The sequence below is a fragment of the Camarhynchus parvulus genome, chromosome 3 (genome assembly GCF_901933205.1).
Source record: "Camarhynchus parvulus chromosome 3, STF_HiC, whole genome shotgun sequence".
NCBI lineage: Eukaryota > Metazoa > Chordata > Aves > Passeriformes > Thraupidae > Camarhynchus > Camarhynchus parvulus.
Genome location: NC_044573.1, coordinates 27,002,309 through 27,021,339, shown reverse-complemented (window position 1 = coordinate 27,021,339; position 19,031 = coordinate 27,002,309). Strand labels below are relative to the sequence as shown.

Below are 19,031 nucleotides of genomic sequence, written 5' to 3'. Positions count from 1 at the left end.
TTGTTTTGTGGGAAAGGATTCAGTTTGTAATGTACAAAACTGTTCTTGTATGTGACTCACGATGTAAGAAGTGGGGATGACAGATAAATGGACTTCATAAATAAATTTCTGATCCAAACTAAAACAGTGACATATATGCACCCTTTTGCAAATATGACTGAGTTTCAGAAATTATTCCCTTGTGTTAAGACATCTAATATGGCACAACATACATTTTAAGCACCCAGAATTATAATTAAAAATTGCATGCACTGTTATTTCCAAAAGCAAAGACCAAGTTTGTTCACTAATAATTTATTGACTTCTTAGTGAACAAATGGGGGGGGGGGAGGGGGCTTAACATTAACCAGTGCTGTCAGTACACTGACTGTGAAATCCACAAAGACTGATGGAATGAATTTCTAATTCAGTCCCTGATCCATGACCTTCTGCCAAAATTCTAAATGAAAACAGAGATACAGCACACTCATCTCTGAAAAAAAGAGTGAGGGACTGTTACATCTAAAAAGATTTCACAATTTGTGAGGTGGTCATGTGAGGTAAGAAGAGCACTTGTATTTCACAATACATTCTAAACCTAGTCTTTCCTCTTCAGCCTTTGGTAAATTCATGTCACCTTTCCCTGTCTTCAGTGAATTTTTCACCAGACCTAAGGGAGGAAAAGTTGACAATACAGCTTATGTCAAAACTGGAAGTATGTGAGGAAGAGGAATGGTTTGCTGTTGGCATTGACAACTGACATTGGAAAGTGATCTGCAGAAAATGAACATTAACTATGCACAGGAGGCTTGGGCTTCTAAGACTGAGGCAAAAGTGTAAAAGTGTCAATGACTTCCTCTGAGGACACATCTTTCAGCTACTTCAATAAGACTTATTTCAAGAAACATGTAATTAAACATTAAGAATAAGGAAGCTTTCCAGCATAAGTTTCTGGAAATCTTACTTCCTACAGGAGCTTTTTGCAAATCACAAAGAAAAGGCTTTAATACAACTGCTCAGTGCCTTTGTCACACAGGAGGAGAAATAATTACTAGAAGGTTATATTAAATAAGAAAGTCTAACTTGGGTGGAAGGCTGAAAGCTTTAGAAAGCAATTGGTCAAATGTCTCTGAAACACTTAGCTACTATTGAAAATACTGATTGACTGAAAGTCATCTCAACTAGAAAGTTACAGGAATCTCATAGATACACACACATAGATGCTTGACTTGTCTGCATATGTCAGTAAGAACTGGTATAAATACAATGATAAACAAGATTGACAACATGAGGCAGGATTACAGCACAGAACTGCTGTCTTTCAGCACGTTCTAGCTTTGCTTCCATACTGTCATATGCTATTTTTTAACAATGTTAATGAAAAATGTCCTGCTAGTGCAAATGTGACATTTGCTAGTGAAACACAGTTCCATATTCATGACCATCATATGTATGCTTTTGAAGGACTTAATCCATTTTATTAAAATATAATCTGCAAAATGGAAATATACTCTTCCTACTTCCCTCCAATAACTGAGTGACTTGTCCTGTTGCCTTAAAGGCTAGAGATACAGTGAGAAGGCAGATACATTCCATTGTTTCAAAACAAAAATCAGAGGCTAATCTGAAAATAATCCAAGGCAGATGTTGTGGAGACTGTTTGTTTTACATTAAAAAGGACACAATATTGAACTAGTCTCTTGAAAACTCAAGAGGTTTCCAGAAAAAGTTTCCAACTCACATTTTGCTGCGCCAAAGTATTTTTAGAGCTAGAGTACAGTACATGCCTCTCCATTCTTTAGAAAACACCTTCTTTTCATACTGAAGTTTTACAAAGAGATCATAAGGAGCTGACATAGAAAACCCTTCTATCCCTGAAAATAGTCTATGGGATCTTGTATAGCTTTACAACAGTTTAAACAACATCTAGGCAAAATGCCTTAAAAACTAGGCTGTTAGGTAGAACTCTATTCCTAGTGGACTTAAAACATATATGTAAGAGAAAGTTCAGGCTAGGAAGGACATACTTTTCCACATGAACTTTCTAGGGAGAATTACTCTGAGGCAGAGAAATGGAGAACTAGAGAGAGCTGCAGTTCCTGTTAGCCTCCATGATGAAAAGCAGTTCTTAGAACAGCTGATCAGATATGGCTGGCTGTAAAACTACACCAACTTGTGCTACTGAAGAGCACAAGAACACTTTCTCAGACACATGCCTTGCAGAATTCTGGTGTAAGTTGCAAGGCCTGCATATTCCATGATAGCATGATAGAGTGATTTTAGCTTTGATTCAGGCTTCTTTGCTGAATCAACTTTGAACAAGTTGGTTTGTTTCTATGGAACCTCAATGACAGAAAAGTCATTGCTTGCATGAGGGCAGGACTGCCAAAATGATTAGGAAACACACCAGCTCAGCCATTATTCAAAGAAAATGTGTTAGAACATATGTTCTACCCATGTTAGAAGTCACAGAATAAACAAAGACTGTTCCCACCTGAGAGCTTGATGAAGGTCAGAGCTAGAACTCTCCCAAACACTTCAAGCCCTTCTAACCACAAAGCACCAAATCTGCAAGAGCCCCTTGTCCACTCATTCAAGATCCAAGTAAGCAGCGTTAAAATAAAATACTTCTTACATTCAGTGGTCTGTTTCTAGTCAACATCCACATGTACCAGTGAGGTAGATATTTTTATCTTGTTTACTTCTAAGTAAAAGAAACTACATCACAGAGAGGTTGAATCTCTGTGGGGAATCAGTATCATGCCAGGAACTGAAGTGAGGCATTTCTGACTCCAGTTCTTGGATTGTATTTCTTTATGATTTATGAGTGGGTGACATAAATATGAAAACAGATGGAAAGTTTGAATTTTTGTTGTGTAAATTAAGTGAAAAAAATGTATTACAAATATTCAAGTAAAACACACCAAGTATTGTCAGCTACGCTCAGGTTATCACCCCCTAAGTAATGACCTGCATTTCTTCCTTTACCTAATAACTTTACTTTTATTACCACAGAAGAAGCACTCTGAGCACGTGAACAGTTCCCATTTATCTTGTGAACTGATTACTTTTCATGTCTAGTCACCACTGAAGGCAGATTTTCTAATAAATTCCTATTGCTTGCACTGAAGACTTTGAACAAATGCTCTCCATGTAACACATTTGACAAAGAAGCAACTCACCATCAGTAGCTTGAAGGCTGTATGTCAGGCCCAGTGCCAGGTAACCCTTTGCTAGGGACTCTCCAGCTTCCTCACCCAGGTCTATCACCATTTTAGCAAAGTGTTCTCCTTCTTCCAGCTGCAAAAGAGGTAGGTTGAGACTTTTAGGCATTTCCTCTATATTTGCTCCAATAAAATTCACCATTAGCCTTACCTGCAAGTGATCTGAGAGCCATTCACACAAGGGCTTTCAGTGATCCCAGCGAACACTCATAAAAAGGAGAATGTAGAAGGTCAGATGAGCAGACCTTGGTGCACATGCAGAGTTTTAAGAAAAGTTTGGGGTTTGCACCCCAAACTCTTTCCAGATGTTTAAGATTAATCAAGGACATGATCTTATTTTATAGTTTCCTTCAGGTACACTTCAATCATGCAGCCTAAAATGCAAACGCTGGATCAGCTGGACTACTTACATGATATCCTAGTAGGGCATTGAAAGGTCTAACAGGTTTCTACCTTCAAAAGAAAACCCTTCAGTTTTGCTGTCTGATTTTTTTAAACCTTAGCAAATTTTACTTTCTTTTCAAACATTAGAATAAAACAAGAAACCACTAACTTCACTGAAAGCTCTCAGCTGCTGCTTGAAGTTCTGTTGCCACAAGGACGCAGAAATTTCAGAACACAAATTTTGATCTGAACTAACACACTACCTTGGCAGCTCTGGCTGCACTAACCACTTTCTGCATCTTTTGAAAGACACAATTTCCTTGAAAATGCATTTTATATTATAGATAGAAATTGGAGGAGAGAGCAGTCACAATCTCTCAGGATCAGTCTCCAAAGTGATGAAATATGTAAGCTGATCTCTTCTACTACATCAGACTGCTCTCCAAAGTCCCCCACAACCTTCCTTTCAACACATATCTATCAGCATCTGTAAAATCTGAGTTACTGGCAATTTTAAATAAAAAGAACAAGTTAAATATTACTACAGAATGGAGTATTTCTCATTTCTAACTTTAAACTCTTATTAATATCACTCACCCATTTTAAATAGAAAAGACAAAGACCTGTACACTGTATATCCATTGAAAGGTGTAGGTTGGAGAGACACTGGCAAAACTTGAAAGTAATGCCTGAAAGATAGAGCCTACAGGAAGATCTCATTTCTGTACAAGACAGTATGCAGATCCTGTCACCCATAATCAGAGTCATCCCTAATCAAGAAGCAGACACCATTACACTATCTGACAAATGCTCCCTTTGGAAACTTTAATTACATCAAAATTGACTTTATGGGATGGGGTTGTTTAATTTTGAGAAAGTACTTTTTTGTTTGAAATCCAGCTAGTTGAGACACAAGTACTGTGGATGTGTGCCCTCAGCATTGTTAGACTTCAGTACCTCATGGCTCCTTAGCATCTAAATGACTCACACATAACAACCTGGAATTAAAATGCACCATCAGACAAGAAATTTGCCTTCTGCAGTGATCTGTTAATATGCTACCTATGAACAAAATCTACTTGACTTGATGTAGCATCCTGTCAATGACCCTCCTAATCCCATCACTTGAAAACATTCAGGTGACAACATTAACTAATGGCTTCATAAACAAACCACCTGGATTTATTAGATGATATCAACATTAGAAGAAAATTACTTTTAACATAAACCTGAAGAAAGGCTGAAAACTGCAAGTGAAGAAGCAAATCTCCACTGCTTGGATTTCTTACCACTGGTGCAACTCCCTGAGGCCACAGGGTTCAAACTAGATGTAGAACAATTATTCCCCAACTTCTGAAACCTCAGATCAGTCAGTCCAACGATCAATGCATCTGTTACCATCAAACCCTTTCCTGAAAGCACTATGAAAGCATTAGTGCTTCTCATTGCCCCATCAGCTATGGCTGTGGAAGCCACTAAGTGACACAGGAACACCTCCTGCAGAATACTGGGACCCACCAACTAAACTGCAAGGCCTGTCTTTGAAGGTTTAATCCAAAGCCTACCAAACAGTCCCACCTACTTCAGCAATGTTGACATAACACCCTTAAACTCTGATCACATCAGGAAGACTGAGATTTGTTTCAGATTTCTTAAGCTGTCAGTAGCCCTAGCAGCTTCCCTGCCACATACTGAAATGTGTCCTGGACCAGAGCCTAGGTCAATGGAAGAAGTAGGCCATGACTTGCCACATAGAAAAAATCCAAAAAACAAAACAAAACAAAACAAAAAAAAAAGAACAACAAAAAACCCTCCTATACTATAACTGAATTCTTCATCTCTCAGAAACTTTTACATAAGACATGAAATCTGTGCAGCTTGAAAAATCATTATGCACCTCTTTGCCACCATAAACAGCAATATTCTCACTCTCTTTCTTTATTGTTTCTTCTCTTCTCCCCACACACACTTTCATCCAAGAAGTCTCCATTAGACGAAGAAAAGATCTCTACAAGGTATTCTAATGACTAGTGAACAAGAGTATGGGTGGGTAGAGTGTGTGGGAAAAAAAGACTGCATGAAAAGTTTTGAAGCTGAAATGAAGACATGTAAAATTGAAGAGATTTTGTTCCATGGTTTCTCTGAATGGTCACCTGATGGTAACTCCAGTTTCTGACTGGAAATACCTATACTGCATAAATCAGTAGTGCACCATTCAGCCTTCCTGCTTGCCAGTTAGCCAGGGCCACCTGTCAGTATCAGATTAATGTAATGAATGAATAATTAAAACCATAACTTTTCCGAGTGGCTGAAACAGCACTTCTAGCACGTTCTTGTGAACATTTATTCGTACTAAACACTAATGGCACTTTGACCAGCCACAAAGATTCTTATGAATGCAAACCTGGGTCAGCTGAAATCTACTTTGAAAATAAGTGTCCTCACAAACTCCAGCACAGCTGGTTCTGTTTATGAGAACATTTACTTTTCCTTCTTACAGCACTCAGACCCTTCTCCTGCCAGCCCTGCTGCGGCAGCCATCTGCCCCCTCTTCTCCCATTCTCCTCCTCTTCAGTCATTCTGGGCAAGTGTAAAAAGCCAAACCTTTCACTCACATCACCATTGTGATGTTTCAACTCTCCAGTGTATCAATCCTGCAGATGGCCTAGTCAACTGTGAATCTGGAAAATACTACCTGAAACAAGAACAACCTCCCTGGGACACCCTTGGGGTAACCAACTAAACTGCAAGGACCACCAGAGTGCAGTCTGGATAAAAGCTCCCTCTCCATGCACCCAATGAGGGACCAGTAGAGCCTGAGCTGTGATCTGCCAGTAAAGCTGTGTCTGGGGGGTCCTTACAGATATGGGGTGCCCTCAGTCTGTACTGTGGAGATGAGAAAGGGAGGAGGGAAGGCCTACCACGTTATTCTCTTAGAAGCAACAAAAAACGAAGTCTCAAAGCCTTCCCTCCAATCTGGCCCTTACTGTTCTAACATTTCTCTACATATTTTGCATGAAAAGCTGGTGGAGAGAAAGGCAGCATTCCAGGCTGCAGGGAGAAGCTCCCTGCCTCCAAAACTTCCATGGAAGAAAGACAACATGGGGGAAAAACAACTTAAGAAGAACTTTCTGCATTTTAAACTCCAGCTATAGAAAGTGTCAGGAGGCACCTGGAACCACTAGCTCAGCAACTCCTCTATCACACCAGAAAGCAAACACCTGGCACCTGGAGAGAGACAGGCTGCCAAACTGTGAACTGACACCAATGAGATGGTAACGCTCTGGGGCTGGTTGGGCTTTTTTCCCCCCTTTCACTTCCTCCTTCATATTTGAAAGAAAAAGAACAGTTGCTAGCTGTGCTACCCTGAGGGATGTTTCCGCTGGTACAGAGAGTGGCTGTTCCAGCCACCACTGTTATTTGGCCACAGGTTTTGGTGTGTGCTCAAGCCAAGCCCGGAGGCACACTGACAAGGGAGTGGAGAACAGCAGGTGCTGTCCCCTGGCCCCACCAGCCAGCTGGTGTCCAACTGCCACCCACATTGTTTTTAGAAAAGCTCAAACCCTACCCCACTGAATCAACAGCTTGCAGGACTAAGTAGAAATTGCACTTCTCACCAGCACACATTTAGAGTAACTAAGGACAAACAAATCAATGATGTACACCAGGATGAAAACAGCATTTTAATGTGCCAAAAAAAAGGAGCACACCAAGGAAGAGGCAGGAAATGCATCAAATGACACTGGACTTAGAACAGCAGGCAAGGTTAATGAAGTAGGTGAATTTGGACACCCATGACACTGAACAATACCCAAGCACTTAAGAGCTCAAAATCCTACAGAATGGGTATGTATACAAAATTACACTATGTTAACTAGTTGAATTGACCCCTTCTTAGTATTTTAATTACACTGGGTTGTAGCTATAGAGACTAATTCAAAGAGAAGAATATAAATATAGTGAAATGAGAATAATAAGAAGAAAAATGCATAGGAAGAAAGTGGTCCATAAGGCATAGTCTAATGAAAAGGTTTTGTCCCACAGCTGTTTACAGCACACAAAGCCAATCATGTTATATATGTCAGACAAAAAATCCTATGCTTTCTTTTGGTGATCTAGTCAGCATTTGCTCTCTGTGTCACCATTGTTAAGCCACCAATTTAGTCTGTGTAAACTCAGCCCCCAGCACTTAGGAATACTCAGGCCTTTCCTCCACTGTAGCTAAAGTGGTTTGCTCACAAAGGTAATGTATTGAAGACAAAATTACTGGTCATTTTTAATGTTTAAAACCCATGGGATTGCCCCAGAACAGCAGTGGTGATGTAATCAAGAATGTCTTTTAAAAGACAGAAGAAATACCCAGTAGCTCCTTGCCCTTCCCTGCTTTCTCAGCAGTCTCTCACTCTGGTGATGCTGATCCTCTCAGATGTCTGTCAGCAGGCAGACTAAGTCCAGTAATGGGACTAGATTTCATCTTTTAATGTTATTCATAAGGCACTATGACCTAAGCATTTCCAGGTGACTCCAGGGCTCCTAAGTGATTGGGTACCAGCACATGCACAGCATTTATTATCTATAGTGGCGGGGTCAACAACAGACAGAAGGAGAGAGAAGCACCCTCTGATGAAGTGCTCTGTGAAAGTAATGAATGGTAAGCTGTTACCTCAGGAGTATGCAGCTCTAAATCTACATCCTGCCAACCCCCCTGACACACACACACACACACCCATGACGTCCCAACCTCGTGGCATGTCCCACTCAGTTTTTATGACTCCATGCACAGTCTGCCCTGGCCCAACATCACTCCTTCTCCCTTTCCCAGCAATGTGCTGCACTAGAGCACTTGGCTGTGCATACTAGTTCAAAGAAATGAGGGAAATATGAGGTACAGCACCATCCTGTGCTGCAGCCTTTGCCATGGGACAAAGTCCTTTGAAAAGCTTGTATTAGCTGATAATACAGGCATCATTTGATGCTACACAAGTTTAGCACACCACCACTATTGCTATTATATCAAGTGTGCAGCAATGAAAATGATAGACATGCCTCATGTCTTCCTGTTTTTTGTCAGAGTAGAGTTCTAGAAGACTCAAGCCTATCCTAGTACTTCAGTCCATTTTGCTCTATGTGCATTTACAATATTTTCAACATGCCTTCATTGAAATCAGTTGAGTAAAAGGCAAAAGAAAGCATCAGGGTAACCCTAAACACCTCAAACATGGCTCCCAAAAATGGAGAAATTCAGTATTTAATGCTTGTCTGTAGGAAGAAGTTCCATTTTTAGTACTTTCACAATACCTGCCATAACAGCATCTTGGAGAACCTAGATTAGTACCGAAATTAACAGAACTGTACTATTAAAATATTAAAAACAACAACTCATACTGCAACTCAAAGTCATTGCCAAAATAGGCAAGGGAGCATTCAGCTGAGACCATGCCAGGGAAGGCTGAGTGAAAGAGGAAATGGCAGCAAGCCTTTTAGTGAGCAGAACTCTGAATTTATGGTGGAGCAAGGCAAAGCAACCTCAGTATGGACATATTCCAGTCCAAGCCACCTCAACTCTTCTATGGAAATTTAAAACAAAACTCTGACCTACAATAGTCAAAGACTTCACAGTGCATTCTGGAAAGCTAAAAGACAGCTGGCTAAACACAAATGGGCTTTGTTTTTGCTTGATAGAATCATCCATGTGCAAGTCCAGCAAACTGCTGTGCTGAAACCCCAGCAAGCTGGAAGGCTTAGCAGCAGGTTGCCTCAAAAGTAATTCTGAGCCTACTACAAAAACATTTAAAACACCTGTGTAATAGTTTAGATACAATACAGAAGTTCCAACTTTGCTGGACAGGTTTGACTGCATCCTGACCATACAAATGTGGTTTACAGATGTGCATTCATTTTGAAGCTTTTCTGGTCCTCCAAGTCTACTGGCTAAACCTTTAGAATTAATGAAGTATTGATTTATTGTTTACAGTGGATTTTTAAAATTTTTGTCTAATTCTGAAAAAGGTAGCCAAAACAGTGCTTATAACACTCAGTTGTTTACTACAGACCCAATCCTACAAGCTAGCAGTTGATGGGGCAGATCATCTGATATAAGCCAGCAGGGTACCCCTAACATGCCAGCAGAGTACTGCCAACTTACATCAGTTAATGATCTAGTCATACTGCCACAGAGGCTGGGGGAGGCTCAGCTCTTTTCTGCATCAGGCTCTGCTACATATTGATTTGCATGGCACTGTATGAATGCATCCACATTTTCACTTTGATTTGTTCTGCACTGAGAGATTATTTCATAGATGTGATCAGAGCATCCTCAATGTTGTAAATCATTATAGTACATTTCAATTAATTTTCTGTTTTCCCTGCTCTTAAAGTGTGCTGAGACACCATGTACAAAGCCAGCAAAATGACTTAAGTGATCACTAGATTAATCATGAAAGAAACTGTTCTGTGCTTCTCATGACATTCTGTAATTATCCATCTGCACAAATGCTGTATTTTGGGTTTGGTTTTTTTTGTTGCTAGTAGCTGAAAGAAGACTAAAGTACTGCTTGCCCATGGGCTATAAACAAACTGGCTACAATACTGCACCACACAGTAGACAGATGCAGGATATAAATTAGCTGTTTCATTTGGATAAATGGTGATCTAATTTCACCCTTTTCCTGCCTAGCCAGCAATCAAGTACACAGATATATTTCCTAATTGAAAAATTAATCATATTTTATATGTTCTGAAAAGGAAGATGTATTTGAATATTTGTAACTGCTAATATTTGTCTATTAAACTGTTCCTGTCCCATGTCTATCTTCCTTTCTATTTATACTGGCATTGATCAGCCTGTTAACTTCCAGTTTAAATTATTCAATTCTGATTTGATTGCCATGTAATTTAAATGCAAATAATTACTGTAAGGATGACATTTAGAAAAACAGCTCTGCTAAGCAGGAAGGTCTTTATTAGGCACAGGAGTCTGGCAGTAATATCAAAAGCACCCCTTTGACTAAGAGATGTGGGAACCTATCATTTCAGCTCTTTTAAAAGATGATCTGATTTCCCTCAGACTCCCCTTAATTAAAACCCTTCTATACCATCATCAAGTTTGCTATGAGGGTAAAGCATAGGCCACTGACTGAAAGGAATGGGACAGGGAATATTTTTAATTTGGTTTTAGTTCATAAGGCTGTGCTCTAGATAACTGCACTAAAATTGCCCTCTTGTGAAATCGTGATTTTATTTCATAATACCCCCAGTTTTGAGCCAGGGTCTGTCTGAATAACACTGAAAAGCATTTCATACAATAAAAAAGCAGTACATTGAAGAAATAGCCCTCTTGTTTTGAAATAATCAAAACCAGCTCATTTTTCCCTTCTTCCCTTGCCTTTGCTACTTTTTAGGGTTAGCCAGTTGTTTTATCAGTTCTGTCATGTATGAGAAGTCTGGACATACTGGATTGCCCAAGCTGAAATTGGTGTCTCATTGTCTTTTCAAAGTAATGACGTATTTTTATATGCTAGCTGTGCATTGAAAACTTCATCAGACAAACTAAGAACAGCATTCAACACAGCTGTAATGCCTCACTTTCACACTGTTTCAACACCTCTAAGAATAAAAAAACCCTTATTTACTTTATTTTAAAAAACAACATTCACTGTGAATCTTTTTATATATCACTGAATGACTTTCAGCCTTCAAAATTTAGAGACTGAGCTGTGGGTACAAGAGAGTTAAATTGCTCCAAATGTAGAGCAGAAGTAGGTTGGGCAGTTCAGCAAGGATTCCCTGAAGGTCCTCAGACTTGAAGACTTTTCCTAGAAAAAGATGCTGCCCAGCTTTTGCTGACTCACATATAAGCTTAACTATTATAGTTTGAACAGTGCAGTTCATTCAAAAACATACACAACCAGACACCCTCCCTGATGGTGGTGTAAACTGATACACCTCAAGTTTAGCTGAACAGCAGCTTTCATCAGACAGGGATGTAGAAGGTGGGCAGGTGGAGTAAGAGAATAAAACAACAGCAAATTGGCTTCTACAACTTTTCTCCAGGATCTGTGTAGATTATTCTGGTATTTTCTTTCATGTTTTCTTGCATCTTGTTTTACTTCTGTTCAGCAACTCTAATTCTTCACTGACTGCAGGGACACCTCGTGGTGAGGACAGGTGAGAACAGCAGGTTGCCATTCAGTTAATTAAACCAAGGAGAGAAAGAGTGACAGATGTTTCTGCTCCTTTGGATAATCAGAATTTCATGGGCACAACTTCCACTCCCACTCTGCTTCTGGGGCGTACATTAACACATCCAGAACACAAAACATTGACACAGCAACTTCAAGAACAAAGGACTGAGATGTCCAGCAGACTTGAACTATCTAACAGTCCACTTATAACTATTAACTTGTGTCCTGCAGGGGCTACAAGAGTGGCTGATTCAATGTGACACTCAGTTGAAGCAGCAGTCCTCAGAACGGCTGTTATGGCTTTCTCCCCTCCTCCTTTCTTCAATGTGCCAGCAAAATACATTTGAATGACTCACTACAAAATTTCTTGCAGGGATTTTCATTTTTTATAAAGGGCACACATGTGTGTATGATTTTAGCAGGGATTCCCTTTCTCCCCACTGCAACTAGACTGTGGCACTGTCACTGCAGCACCTAATCCGTTACATAATAGGAATTGCATCAGCTTGCTTACCCAGTGCAGTGACCCAATGCAGACCTTGGCAGCCAGCAGAGGAACGGTGGGATCTGTAGGTCGCAGTTTAGCACACTCTTTGAGCACTGACACGGCATATGCCGACTGGAGGAGTGGCAGAGAGGAGGAGGAAATAAAAAAGGCTGATTAGACAATGCTCTTGAGAGCCCATGCAGAACATTGCAGTGACATGTACAAAGAAGGGCTGTGGAGCAAAGAACCCCATGTCAGCAACAAGTCAGCAACTTTATTGCCACCTCCACACGCAGACATGTGTACACACACGCACACAAACACACTCTTCCCACGCTCAGAGGAAACACGCCAAACAGGCAGCCCTGTCTGTGCTCTTCACAAGACATAGTTTTCTTAGCTATCAATGCACTGGTTATTTTAACTCTGCCCTCCCAATACACAAGAATTCTGCTGTAGTTTCCCTTGCATATAATCACCTTCGAGTAAGCCAGAAGAGATCATAAAGAGCTTATCCTCCAGTACATTCATATTTTAGGCCAACTTCACTCAAGAGAGGTTTGTTCGGCTGAAGTAATCTGCTCAATAATTGTTTTGTGTCTTCTCCAGTTCCAGAACATACAAGAAAACAACTGGGACCCCACCATACAAAGGGTGGATGCAGATCGATACACTGCTGACTGGGTATTGGGTCCAAGCACATGTTAGAAAGAAAGCCCATAAAGCTCTTGCTGTCTTTCTGGTGTTAGGTTACCATTAATGAGGATGTTTTCCAAGATTAGCACTTGCAAAGGCCTTTGGATCTGGTGTGCTCTGAAAACATTGTGTTTCACAGCACAAATTCATGGCTGCCACATTTCAGATGCTTTAAAGGGGAATGAAGAAAGCTCTGGTCTGAGGCAGTGATGAGAAGGCCACCTCAGACAGTAAGAAGGTGACAGGAGTTGCCCTACCAGAGAATCCCAGCCCATTCCACCCAAACCACAGTTCGTCTTATGTTTAAACCTTCCCCACTACTGACCCTAATCCACTCAAATTTTCTCCTACTTAAACTCAAGGGGCATCTTGGAATTTCTCCTTGCACACCTGTTTCCTCCCAAAGTCTTCCACACACTCCCAAGACACAATGCTCCTGCTCAGAAGCACGTTAAATAGTCATGGCTTTCTATATTTCAGAAGAGCAGCAACAGAAGCTTGTAAAGTCCGTCAATCTGCTATTCCCATCAGGTCCTGGGTGTCTCCTCCTGACTCCCAGGGGCTTCCCCTACCAGAACTCTGATCCACACATAGTCTGCTGACTGCTGCAATCCCGTGCAGCAACACCACAGCTTCACATTCCCACTGTCCATCAGCACTTTCCCCCATGCCACCACATCAAAGTGGGCTGCACCTGTCAGCTCCTTCCTCCCACAGACTGAAGGTCCACTTCTTGCTACTGAATTAAAAAGCTTTATTAGGAATTTGCTTGGAAGGGAACCTGGAAAAATGGAAAGCCAGATGTACAGCCATGCCCACCAGCCATGCCCACCTTAAGGCAAAGAGGGCTTTCATAACCAATGCAGCAGGGAGCAAATCCTCCTGCTTGAAAAGCTGGGGTACCCACCTTGTGGTCTGAACAAGAGCAGCAGCACACCCTATATTCTTCAGGTTGCTCCCACTTATGTAGAGCATCGGGCATGATCAGTAAAAGTGAGGAAGCATTTGCTAATTTAAAATTCAAAATGCACAACTTGCCTAAAGCCAGAAGGAAGCTCGTCTCAGACCAAGGATGGAAATCAATAAACTTTGTCCTAGAGCTTGAACCATTACTGCATCCCTCTGAGAAACAAAGACATGCAATTCAACCCTGAGGTACAGGAACACACACACTGCGGTGCTCTGTTGCCACAAGGTGACTAGCGTCCCTCAGAATGAACCTCCCTGACACCTATTTGTTCAGAACAAGTGGTGTCTCAGGTTTTAGTGGCATCTTATTCCTCTCTCACAAAATGCACTGAAAGCACCTGGTATTCCCAGCAGCATGATGGATGTGCTGGAAATCCAAGCATAATCCATAAGGGACCTAGGCTGGATATCATCTTCTTGCCCTCCTACCTGTATTCCAGCCCCACAGGTATTTCCAGAAAATAAATAAACATGACAGCAGGACAATATGCACTGTGGCAGCCAGTCTATCTGTAGCTGAAACCCACCACCCTTGTCATCTCACCATGCAAAGGTGAACTGCAAAGGCCAGATATGTAAAAGGCCATACACTGTCCAGAGCCAACATTTGCAAAAACAGACACAAGCTCAACCCAGTGGTCATTTCTCAGCTCCCCTCCAGCACTGCAGCTGCAGGGAAAGCAAGAGGCACCTGGGAGCTGGTGGCAGCTCTCCTGTGGATCAGCATAACCAGCACAAACCAAAGCAGTGACAGGCCTGTCCTAATTTGGGCCACATCTGTAGGACCTACACCAGAAGAGAAGTCACACAACGCGTTCCTTGCCAGTTCCTCTTGAACTCTGCTCCCTCCCTGTCTGCAGGACAAGCCAGCACCACAGCCTCCAAGACCTCAAAGCACAGAACCTTTGCCGTGTCTGTCCTGCCCCAGGCCTGCTCAGGAGGCCACTGCAAAGCAGTGACTACTGAATGCTGCACAGGAGGAGGTCCCACCCTGTGCCTACACACAAACACCTCAGGTGTCAAGTCACTTTATTACATATGCACTTGAGAGCTTCTGAACATGGATTTACAGAGCAAGAGGCACAGTTTCTGCACTGCTCCTAAAACATTTACAAAGTTATGTCATTTTAAAGAAGTTTATAAAATTTGCAGCTAAACATATGGAGCAGAAGTGGTTTTGGAAACAGGGCGACATGAAGCCTTTCTCCCCAGCTGCATTTTAAAAATTCAAGAGATATTATATAATTTCACCTTGAAAAATTTACTCAGCAGATATTTTATACAGATGATGAAAACATTAGTCAAGGAATGACAGGAGAAATAATATCCCACTCCCACAGTGACCTTACTTAGAGGAGACTGGCATGACATGTAATATCAAGGTTTCTTAAAGATACTAATTACAGACATTAATAGCCAGGGAAAAAATATCAAGCACTCATTATTGAATATCATTGGTTTGTAAAAATATTTAATATGAAACAGTGTTTGTGCAACATTGAAATAATCTGGTAATTAAAATGTACATATTCTTTCGCTTAGTGTGGGTGGACCAGGCAGCCAAGTGCATTGTTTGTGAGATTTACTGCAAGGCAATAATAATTTGATTTATTGGTGAGGCATGTTTTGAGAAGAGCAGAAATTGAATTCCAAGTGAGCACATGCTTCCCACTCATGATTCTGAGCTTCAGAGGGGCTCACATAATGATTCAAGCCAGGATTTATGGTGTTTCTATTTAACTTGCTAATTGCTGGCTTATAATGACTGCACTAGAATCAGTTCCCTAGGACTGCAGAGAACTAGGTCTCATTTGGCCTCTCATCTAGAGCAAGGAATCACAAGGAAGCTATTGGGGAAGGAGAAGGATGGAGAGGACACCTCCTTCTGCATAATTATGGCAGCCATGGTTTTGAATCCTATAAGGGAGTAAAATGTAAAGAAAAACAACTATCCAAACACAGAACACAACTCCCACTCCCTATTTACTAATCCAATAATGAAGCATGGAGGCATACTCTTTGCACATGAGCAGAGGAGAACCAGGACCATCCTACAGTTAATCTGCTTTCTTCCTTTTCCAAATGGCTTGAGAGAATTTGCCATCAGTTATGGTAAACCCATAGATGCTGCCCAAATGGTTTTTCTGGGTTACTCCAACGCAATTCCCATTCTTTCCCCTCCTTTGTTCTCTCACCATACCAAAGCAACCAAAGAAGGAAATAAGAGAGCCATTTAATATTTAGAAGATAAAGAAAACACAGATATAAGTTAAAGGAAGAATAATTTCCGGACAGTAAATAATGCCTGACAGACTTCCAATGTGCCATGAACAGTTGCTCTTCTCTTGCACAGGTTCCATAAACCTCCCTAGTTTTTCGCTTCTTTACTACTTTTCAGCCAGAAGGAAAAATGTTCCTCAAGATGGTGAGTTGGTAGACAGCCTCCTTCCCAATTTACCTGGCAGTTTAGTACACAAATGAATTTCCACAACTAGTGCTGCTGTATTTCTTGGCTCATCCTGTCTAAAAACTGCACTATTTCAAAGGGATTGTGGGGAAGTGGAGGAAATATTTCATCCCAATGCAAGAATTATTATTCCCTGTGTCCTGGGATTCACAGCCATTTAGACCTCAATGACCTTGAACTGACCTAAAAGATGACAGAATGAGCAAGCAATTGAGAACTCTGGAATCAGTAGTTTTGCTGTTAGCTTTCCACTGAATTTAGAGATTTCTGTGAATCTCAGCATGAACATTATTCCCCTAAGACATTTACTTCTCTTAACACAGGAACTGATTTGGTCCCCTTTCTTGTACCTTGTGTTTATCAAATTAGAGCACTGGAGTTAAGCAGCTTCAAATACTCCCTCTTAAAAGCACCTCTTACATTCTAAGATCTATAAGCACACATTTGTACTTGCTAATGTGACAAACACCTCACTTCACACTTTCTGTCAAGAAAAGAGAGTTAAGCCTGAAGGCAATTATACAGCCCACCTAGGTATTCTGCTCAATAGTCAGGCATCTTAGGAAATTTCCATTTTTGTACTATCTACAGCACACAGACAAACTCCCTTCTAATCTTTCCTTTGCACCAAAGGAAACCAAACTATTAAATATCCCCAAGATAGCTGACCTTTGTAACAGGATCTTTAACCAATGAATGTTCAATATTTTAACTTTCATTCCCCAGCAATGCTATTTAAGGAGCCATCCGAGGCCTCTGCTGTTCCCAAGGTTCCTGCCTGCAATACAAAGAGAAATGTACTTTTTTTTTTAATGTCAGTTGCCTAGCAACCAGCCTAAGCTTTTGCAAGGATACCAACAGAAGGAACAGCCTAAATCATAAAATTTGTCTGCTGTTGCTGCAGAATTATGTATTAAATATATTTTTAACTTTCCTTCTAACCTTCTGGAAAGCTGTATGTTGGCAATACAGGCATGGCTGAGTCAAACTTGAAGCTCCTTGAAGCACTTACAGACATCTGCTTTTGCTGCACTGCTTAAGTAAGGTGAAGGATTCCTTTTTTTGGGTGCAGCACAGATAGGAGCAGCTCAGACATTAGCTTGTCATTATTTGGCTATGACCAGTGTGTGTCAGCAACTTGCTAAGGGCTCCAAAATCAGAGTTCATGTCTGTGTAAGACTGGTTTCAAAACCTTAAAAATGCTGCCAGCACAAGCTTTGGGCAAGACTGCAGTATCTTCAATTGCTGAGCAGCCAAGGGGAGCACAGTGACACTGCAAGACACTGGTTCTGGGAAGAGCTGGAGTCCCTCAGAAACACAGCTGAATGACAGATGCCAAGAAGGATTCGATTACTTCCCTTTGTATAACACCAGACACCTCCTGAAGCATTACATGATTAAGAAAACCATTCAGGTAGACATGCATGACTTTTTTCCCTGTTGCCTTAAAGAGGAACAAACATAATGGCTAAAAGCAGAAAGGAGCATTTTGTGTAGCTGAAAGCAACCTCATTTTGCAAGGTATCATGCTTGGACATCCCCTACTGCCAGGTCTATCCATCCACATGGCAGTGCTGACCATTGCTCCTGTGTTGCCCTCAGTATGGGCTTGAAGGGGCTGGGGAGGGCCAGCAACAATGCAGCAGTCTCTGAAGTCACACAATTGCTGACTTCAAGGCAAGCACTGAGCTGGTCATGCTCTGCAGGGCTGGAGAGCTTTGTGGCCGGAAACACATAACCCCCATCAGCAACCCCAGCACAAGGTCTGCTGAGCACAGTCCTTGCTCCAGGTACTTGCTTCCAGCTCCACTGAGCTCTCACAGAGGCTTTTCCCCACAGACCCTTCAGTTGTTCCCAAGCTCTTCCTTTACTCACTCGAGGTACTTCAGCCTCTCACTGAGTACACAGCTGAGGGGGTGAGAGCAATTATCCTCTCCTAGCAGATACTCCAGCCTTCCATCAGCTGGCCTAGGGCTATATTACTACTCACTCCTCCTCTCCAGAAACACACATCCTAAAGCTCTTCACTCACCAACCAAGTTGTGTTGTGGGGTTTTTTCAGGCAGAGACATCGAACACGACTGAAAATGTTTCCATGCATTGCATATGCTAACAACAATAAAAATCCACTGTACTTTAAAGATTAAGACTCATGAGAGTTGAATGGCTCAACTAGAGCACCCAGCACTTTTAGACTACATAGACTCAGTTCAGTGTTCACAGAATAATTTCACTGCTATCCTTGAAGAATCCCTCCCCCACTACCATTAGGAAAATGGCAAGTTAGTATCACTAAACACAAATCTTGTCTCTTTATGTGGCTGGCAGAAGACAGGCATCAATGTAGCTTCATGCTGTCCAAGGCATGTATTTTAACACTCACAGCACAGATCTAGGAGACTTTCTTAAGTACCATAAATTTAAGCTAGAGCCTACTCACTACACACTTCTTCTCTGCTCCCAGGGAGCTCCAGCAACACTTTGGGACATCCAGGCTCTGCCCTGCGTGAGGGTACTAGATGTGGAAGGGGACAGAAACCTGAAAAAGGAGCATGTAACTGATCCAACTGGTCCAAGGCCAAGGAAATGCTTGTGAGTGCACAAGGACCCTATTACACATCCCTTGTGCTTGTAATACATCA

At 41.4% G+C, this 19,031-nt stretch overlaps 1 protein-coding gene across 8 annotated transcripts in view; it reads right to left on the bottom strand.

Moving 5' to 3' along the window:
- The window catches only part of TTC7A (tetratricopeptide repeat domain 7A), a 198,196-nt gene that overhangs the window by 101,645 nt on the left and 77,520 nt on the right, over positions 1–19,031 (bottom strand). For 7 of the 8 annotated variants that reach the window (XM_030944583.1, XM_030944584.1, XM_030944585.1 and 4 more), the window contains 2 exons: positions 12,285–12,389; positions 3,162–3,279 (listed from right to left, as the gene is read on the bottom strand). In XM_030944583.1, the coding sequence (XP_030800443.1) occupies positions 3,162–3,279; positions 12,285–12,389 (223 nt within the window). The remainder of the gene's footprint in view (positions 1–3,161; positions 3,280–12,284; positions 12,390–19,031) is intronic. The other variant, XM_030944582.1, reaches the window with a different exon arrangement.